We start from the raw sequence: 8,793 nt of genomic DNA on the forward strand, positions 1-8,793 counted from the left end.
AAAAAAAAAAAAAAAAAAAAAAAAAATGCACAATTGTCACAAATCGGAATCATTCACCTTAATTTAATACGCTTTGAATTAATAAGCGAGAAGCGAAACTTGTCCATGTAATCCTGATGACTATGTGAAATTGTCTTCTGGATTGCGAGTCGCTGAGTTGTGAATTATATTCGTGATATATTAACCGAGATGTAAATTATACCAGTGACCATTCCCGAGTTAACAATAACATCCGTCTGACGGATATGCAAATTCTCATTGTTTATGTGCGCACTCACGACCTCATTGTGACCTATTCGAATTATCATCCGAATTTTATCTGTCTTCTAGCTTCTGGGAAAGACTGCGCGCGCGTTTTCAAGTTCGCACAGCCGCATGATAATCGCGTTCACATGAGCAAAGTGCACGGAAAGCGCGCGAGAAACGAGCGTAATCCGCGCGCGTCTGAATGTGTCAATATTGAAGGTTAATAACGCGTTCCTTCGCGCACAGCGACGGCGGCGGTGTTTTTCTAACTTTACGCAACTCGTCCGTGGTAACTGGCAAATTGGTTTACCAGCCCCGTCGACTTTACATAAACCGGGAAATGAGTTCGCGGAGCGTTAACGAATTACCTCCGACTTATCCCGCTCGCAGACGCAATATTCGCCCCTATTGAAGGCGGGAATTAATTTAATGCTCCTCTCGCGCTGCATTGTATCAGCATATTGGCAATTACAGCATCTGGAGTACAAAATACGTCCTTTGACTGACCGGGAATGAACGGACCGGCAATGTCGTTGCACGACCAAGTGTGTAAAAACGCATTGCTGGTAGACAGACAATGGGAGCGAATGAAATGTGTAAGCGCGGGCAATTTTCTCCCGGTAACTCTCGGGAGGCATAACATTGTGCGTCGTAGTTGTATTAGTCGCGGTCGAAAAATCGCCGGCGCCGCCATTCACGGCCGACGCGGTTCACGGTGGTCGCGCGGTTTAGGGCGGCGAATGTAATTTCGCTCGTTACAGGCCAAATGAGCTATACGTAGCCACGTGTATCGCCGCGCGCACTAAGCGCAACGGGCATTACGACGATTACGTTATACATGCAATTTTCGTTGATATGTTGCAGCGCACATCAATCACGTGCGGAAGATCGCCGGGGTGGATCACGTCGGTATCGGAGCTGGGTACGACGGGATCAATTTGTGAGTATTGCTTGAACATATTCTCCCCAATCGGTGTATTGTTCATTGGACTGTGTTATAGTTTCTAAAATAATTTCCAGAAAAAACTAGGTCACTAGCCAAAAACTCGCCAGTTTGTATTATTCAGAATTTTTAGATAGAATTGTTAGATAGAATTTGTTCAGCCAACAGGAAAATATTGGTTTTTTGGCTACTTATTGGCTAGAAAATAGGCAAGAAGAAGTGGTAAATAAATGCTGGGCACTTTTTCTGTCTAATAAAAACGCGGAAAATACTGACACACACATACAATGTTTTTTTGTCAGTTACTGGTCAGAAACTGGACAAAAAAAAATTATGGTCAGAAACTGGACAAAAGTAATTAAAAATACACAAAGTTACAACCACTTGAATAATTAATGAATTTGCATGTAAAAAGACTCTACCTTTTGAAACACGAGTTTTGTGTTATTTTTATATGAATTATATATATATATATATATATATATATATATATATATATATATATATATGTGTGTTACTCCTAAACCCTTTGACCGATCTGGACCAAATTTTGCATAATTACTTTCTAGCAAAAAAATATAGGTTACCGTGTGAAACCTGCAAATTTCACCTGCTGCCCTTAATTTCATCCCCTTAATATTTTGTAACAGCGGAGCAATGCCGGCTAGTTTAAACTAGTGAAATATGTTTTAAAATATAGAATCGCGAGCGATGAAAATTTTTTAACAAATTTTGTACAAAGAAAGTTTTGTTAGAAACTGACCAAAAACTGAGTTTTATTATTCAATTACTGGCAAAGCAAACAACGTCTAAACTGACCAAAAACCAGTCAGTACACAAAATTCCTGACCAATTACTTCATTCTTTCTACTTGGATTATATAAGTGGTTCGGTTATAAAAATTACACTGCGTTCAGTAAGATCTCGCTGAAAAATTCAGTTGATAGTAGCGACTGTTTTCATTGTGATGTATTTTACAAATACGAACAATGAACTCGTTAATTCCTATCGCAACAAACACAAAAAGTTGTATTTCGCACAGCAAATTTGTATACTACAGATTTTGCAGTGAAATCTTACTTTTATTGATCAAAGTGAGACAAATAAGTAAATTAGTGAGACAAATAAGTAAAAATATTCTCACTAGAAATCTGCAAATTAATGCAATCACTGATTATCGGTGAAATACTCCTTTTACTGACTCATTTTAAGAGAGTTGAGGGAACCGGTTACATGTTACGAAATTAATGTGACGATGATAGTGACACACGTGTCAGTAACATTTTTTCTGCCATTGAATGTCCCTCGCGTGTTCCTAATCGCAAATCTTGTTTTTCACGCAATTTAAGACTTTAATTTAATCAAGCAGTGATTGCTTCGTATTTCACTATTAAGAGAAACAAACACGACGGCTCTCTTACCGCACGGAAGTGTCGCGAACTCGGAGGCGCGTTTCCCGTCGCCAACCGGACTGATTGCGAACTGTTGGTACGTGGTACGCGAGCGTGGAGAAGTTTTCGGCTGCCTTTGGATGTAGGTCGGGGTGTGAATCAATACGCACGGAACCACCGATCATACTCGCGAGACACGGAGACATGGGGAGACGGTTAAAGTTCTCCTCTGGCGAAATTTATGAAGGATATTAGTGGTTCGACTTCAAGTATCATCAAATATGCATACCTCGTTACGTCTCGCACGAAGTTAAAAAGCGAAATTGGAACAGCAAAAAACGTACGAGAGGAAGTTGAGAGTTCGAGAGAAAGCAGTCAAAATTTCAATTTTACTTTCAACTTCAGTACTTAACGTCATACTCCCAAGCCTATATCAACATCTTTAGATTCTGTACAACTTGCAGTTTTGCGACAAAAGTCCTCTTTAGAACCTACAAGTGACATTTTGTGCGTTTTCTGCCATTTAGAGGCACTAAGTAGAATTTCAGTTTCCGCATGTCTATGAAATATACACTGATCCTTCAAAATATATAGATGTTAAAAAATCCAAGTCGAAAATAGAGCGAAAATCTCGGGCGAGTCAACACGACTTCATAAATACTATTGTTCGGTGTCTCGGCCGTTTCACGACGTCGCTATTGAAGAAGAACTGGTTGCGCCGGTGAATTTTTCAAATAGCTCCATAAATAAATTCGCGTTCACAAGATACTCGATAGTAGTCAGCCGTTTGTTACCGAACGACATTATTCCCTTCCATCATCCCCGCCTTTGTTACGCTTTTCACGCAGCTTGTTCAGCCCAGAAACGACCCCGCAGAGTTCTTCTTTACCGCGATGAGTGAAGGCGGAGGTATGCACGAAGTCCGCTAAGTGGACGTGAGAATCGGGTAAACACAGGAGCATCGACCTGCTTTTGTTGAAAATGCCGACCCTTTTGTAGCGGGCGCGTGCAATCGCTTTGCTTACTATTAAGCTTCGCTTAATTGACAGATCATAAAAAAAATTGACAGATCATAAAGAAGAAGAAGGAAAAGAAGAAACAGGAGAGAAAAAAAGAAAAGGAGATCCGAATTTTAGTCTTATTTTAGACCTGCACTTTCTAATACCTATACAGGGTGTCCCGTATCACCTTCACAATCTCTCGTGAGAACGTACAGCGGATTGAGATAAACATAAAAGTCCTATACCATTTTGCGATATTCGCAATAATAGTCGAGATATTAATTAAAAAAGATTGGTGAATGATAATGCGCGATATGGTAGATGAGCTGCAATTGCGCCATTTACCGTTGTATACTTGTACATTAAGTCAAACTGAACAAAAAAGTCCTCTACCATTTTGCAAATGACAACATAGATTTTTAGATATTAATTAAAGAAAATTTGTGCATTATGGTACATAATCATGTAACAATTTTCTTTGATTAATATCTAAAAATCTATGTTGTCATTTGCAAAATGGTAAAGGACTTTTTTGTTCAGTTTGACTTAATATACAAGTATACAATAGCAGACGGCGCAATTGCAGCTCATCTACCATATCGCGCATTACCATTCACCAATCTTTTTTAATTAATATCTCGACTATTATTGCGAATATCGCAAAATGGTATGGGACTTTTGTGTTCATCTCAATCCGCTCTACGTCCTCACGAGAGATTGTGAAGATGATACGGGACATCCTGTATATCCTGAAGGATCAGTGTATATATATACACACGGGAACTGAGATTCTATAAGCCCTCTTAAATGGCAGAAAACACATAAATGCAAGTTCTAAAGAGGATTTCTCGGCATAGTGGGTTAAACAGAATCAAAAAAGGTTGATATAAGCTTCAGTGTATCAAAAATAAGAATTAAATGCGATACTAAGGTCGAAGGTAGGATCAAAATTTCGACTCGGGAGTCTGCTCTAACCTCCTAAAATGAATTGAGAAAGCGACAAAGGCTGGCTGAACCGTCCCGGGTCCGCGTGAAAAGCACACGTGGTTGCGTCTGGTGTATATATGATGGAAGATTGAAAAACAGTGCGGATGCATCGAGGCGTGATTTGCAGACCAAACGATAAAGAAGAAAAACGGCGTAAAAGGCACGCCGCTGATCGAATCGCCGCGATATATACGGTTTTTTCCGTATTTTTGTCCGACGACAATATCGCGAATACAAATGCGTGGAATCGAAAGAATAAATATGTACGATTTGCATGTACAGAACAAATATGTATATGCAAATGCGCGACGTGAATTAATTAATTCCCATGACGTTTTAGTATCCTGTGCTCGAGACGTAAACTCGAATCCAGGGATAGAATTTAAGTCGGTATCAGGTTAATAGCGCAAACATTTCTGCCGCTGTGCGTACATTTAAAAATCGAAGAACTTACGCGACTTGAATCTAAACGTAATTATTATGCATGAGCTTTTATTTATTTTTTACGAACAAATAAATCGAACGTGTAATTTAGAGAGAGAAACCACGGAAAAAGAGTAGAGTTTAATAAATGAACATATAAGTCATTAACTATTGACGTATTGAAAATCACGCACCCTCTGGGAATTTTATTTTCGATATATATTATTTTTTATTTTCTCCGCGCACAGGGAGAGAGAGGTATTCGATTACCGCGGCATTAAAATGAAAACGCGGCTGCTCAATACCATATCACATTTTAAATCAACAAGATTTCCGCGTATAAATGCCTGTACGTGAATTTTCAATATTATTGACGAAATTTTACACACACGGAAATCCTCTTTTTCCGTACCACACGACGCAAACGTGGAAAATGTATGTAATGAGTGAAATTATAATTAATTACATTTGACTCTGACAACTTCGACAGTAAACCAGTTCCTAAATTTTACATTTTCGACGGATTTATTTTGGATGTTTTCAAATTTCACGCACAGCTCTCTCTCACAATTATGCGCTTCCTCGATGCTGTTAAATCCTTCATTAATACTGTGCAACATATTATTTGGTTTAAACTTCATTACCTTCCTAAACACAGAACAATTTAGATGTTTCATATTGTTTCACTCAAGCGGATTGAATTTATTTGCGGTTAGAGAGCGCTAGACAAATCACGCGACAACTTTGTTAAAGCGGTTTCATATTTCAATTACTGCTAATGGAAACTGATAACGTGAGCGCGGTTGACGCGAATTCACAACTCGCCGCAATAAACGTGATTTCATTTTTTTCCCCATGTCGCGACGGCCGCATGAAATATATCGAGCGAAATTATCCTCGCTGTTATTCTCAGACATTCCGCGAATACCGAGATTCCCAAACGCGACGGTCTCAAGAAGAACGACGCGAATGACGAAAGCGTGCTTCGGTGACGATATACGAACGGCTGGAATCTCGAGAGAGACGACTCGTGTCGGAATGAAAACAATGCTCGTTTCCTCCGTGCCCTGTTTCCGGCTTTTCGCGCTACGAAAAGAAAGAAAGTTTAATATCTGCCGCGGCAACTCAGGGTTTGAAGAGTTATACCGCCCGCCCCGCGGTAGAGAAAAAAATCTGAAACAACAACCGTCAAAGCCCTCGTAGTGCGTTCGCGCTTGGTGGTGAAAAATTATGCCGTAAAGGGTAGAATGCAGAGGGATCACACGTGGAAACTCCACGAAGCAAAGCAAAGGAGCACCCTCTGCCATTTGCCGCTCTCTTTTCTTCGCGTGACTCGCAGAATGAATGTGCATTGCGAAAGAGAGAGAGAGAAATAAAAAACGCGATCGACGGTATCTAATACGCTTTTCCGGTGAACGTTGAAGTAGTAAGTGAAAGAGGAGTAAGTGAAATGTTTCAAAGGGCGAAACGTTCATTTTCCGCTGAACGATTTTTATAACGAATTCGCGTCGAAGCCCTGACGAGTAAATTCGATAACGCGCTTTCACCACAGACAAAAACCGTTCTCTCGCAAGTATATTTAATTCCGGAGGTAAAACCCGTTGCTATTCCCGCGTCGGCGAAATCACGTACGGCGAAATCCGCCGTACGATAAAACGTTTCGGCTGACATTCATGGTTAAAATTTCAACGTGCTAATCGCAAGAGTTAATACGAGCGGAGATCGACGAATAGCCCGCGCTCTCTCATTTTTTTTTTGAGAAATTGACACGTGCCGTGACACACATAACGTAACCTTTTTCCTTCGTTCATCCCAGACAGAGCGACTATACGTAATAAGAGAAGAGAAAATCCCACGGTTCTCAAGGAGGAAATGCGACGGACACAAAGTAGGACGAATTTTTAAAAAATTCACCGACGTGCATCTCGAAATGAGCGACGTGTCGGAGTACAGGTTGTGCCTGCCCGACTTAATTGCAGACTACGGTAAGAAACGCGAGCGCGATGGCGCTGCCGCGACTGCGATTAAGCGCGGCAACTCCCCAAACAATTTAAGAAACGGCCACATTTGCCGGTGGCAAATTTGCGGGGCGGCTATTTGCCAAATTAATCAGCAATTTGTCCCGTGGAAAGGAATTATGCGGTCCCCTCAATTTCATGCAGAAACCAACTGCATTAGAAACGGTCGCTGCTGAATCCGACGACGGAAACGCGCCACGTTCTTAATTGCACGTTAAATTAACTCGCCGGCTGACAGCGCGTGGTTAAAATTTCAACGAGCTAATCGAGGGTGCCGTTTCGCTGGGGAGCCCTCGATTCGCGGCTAACACTCGAACATTGCGTGGGGAAGAAGCGGGAAAACGGAGGAAGAGGGGGACCGGCGGTCCTCATTGACTTCGCGTAGGAAATTGACCCGAAATGCATGAAAGCTGGAAGCGCGCGACGCTATTTATTCTTCGGCGATAAATTCGTTCATTGCTACGCCCGCTGCATTTCCACTTCGTCAGCCTGTTTCGAATCGTTCGACCATATCCATCGCGGCTGCAAATAACATTGCTGGAGGAAGTAATGCGAATCTGAAATAATAGAACGCCAGCAACAACGAATTCGCACTCTATCCGGCGAACGAATCGGTGGCAATCTCGGTGGCACGCTAATACGACCAATAATATCAATTTTTCCGCAGCTCACACGCGGAATTTTATGCTAACGACGCGTTGATTCCCCGTTCGACCGAACGGCGATGCGACGACTGAAATGAACGTTTTGAATACATTCAAGGTCGCATCGCGGCATTTTTCGTCGCGAAATACAAATCCCACTGCAGAATACATCCCGTATCTCCGCGAAAGTTCTGTAAAAGGTCCCGAGGAGCAGTTATATATCTTCTCCACTTAGTACCTAAGAAAAATTACGGTATCGTCGTGAGGAGAAGAAGAACGAGGAGAACAAAGTTGCTCTTGTTCGCTACAGAGGATCATTTCGGCCAGCAAAAAGGAAAAAGGTTGGAAAGTATTCGTACTCATCGACTGCAGTTCGCCACGTGGCGCAACATGAGAAAGAGAGAGAGAGAGAGAGAGAATTGCATTTATTCCTTTGTACGATAGTTTTTTCACTATGCGGAATTAGCGACTCGTTTGATAAAAAGTTTGATAAACAGATGAAATTTTTTTACAGCTAACACAAAAACCTTATTGCCTTCTGAAGGCGAAGCATGCTGCGCTTCCTAAAAGGAAACACAATTCGCCCCGATATCTATACGTGTCGATATCGCAATCGAGGCTATCGGGATCAAACAGTTATTGCCGCCATTCGTGTTGCTGCATCAAACCAAGTGGCGACTAAGGATCGCCTCTCGAGTGCAAAGGATTATTACGCGCTTAGGATTCCGCTCAAGCGCACAAAAGATATAAATAATAATTACATTGAAAAAAAATCTTTATAAAATACGCAACCATACACATGATTACAGAAAGTAGTCCTCTGTTCTGAGCCCTGGAATGGCAATCAAATAATATATTACTACTTGTAACCCTCCCGTATTAGTACAGTCTAGTCCCGAATACATGCGGACCCAACGATTCGCCCATTACAGCCGGCATTCTATTCCACAGGGTGGTGAAATTGTACTTTAAACGAGCGCCTGTACATCTCATTGCGACAGAGCAGGAACAGCGAGCGGATCTAGAAGCGCTCTGGTATTTCTCACAGAAACATGAGATCTGTATTCATACGAGTCATACAACAAAGCAAGCGCTTAATTTCTCAAGATAGAGAGAGAGAGAGAGAGAGAGGGGGGGGGG

The 8,793-nt window shown here is 41.5% G+C and overlaps 1 protein-coding gene across 1 annotated transcript in view; it reads left to right on the forward strand.

Moving 5' to 3' along the window:
• Nucleotides 1-8,793, forward strand: part of LOC116840806 (dipeptidase 1-like) — a 125,301-nt gene that overhangs the window by 94,171 nt on the left and 22,337 nt on the right. Inside the window, exon 9 of the mRNA XM_032808015.1 lies at nucleotides 1,111-1,186. Within this exon, the coding sequence (XP_032663906.1) occupies nucleotides 1,111-1,186 (76 nt within the window). The remainder of the gene's footprint in view (nucleotides 1-1,110; nucleotides 1,187-8,793) is intronic.

The sequence above is a fragment of the Odontomachus brunneus genome, unplaced genomic scaffold (genome assembly GCF_010583005.1).
Source record: "Odontomachus brunneus isolate Ranch 3 - 2012 unplaced genomic scaffold, Obru_v1 Obru_scaffold_012, whole genome shotgun sequence".
Taxonomy (NCBI): domain Eukaryota; kingdom Metazoa; phylum Arthropoda; class Insecta; order Hymenoptera; family Formicidae; genus Odontomachus; species Odontomachus brunneus.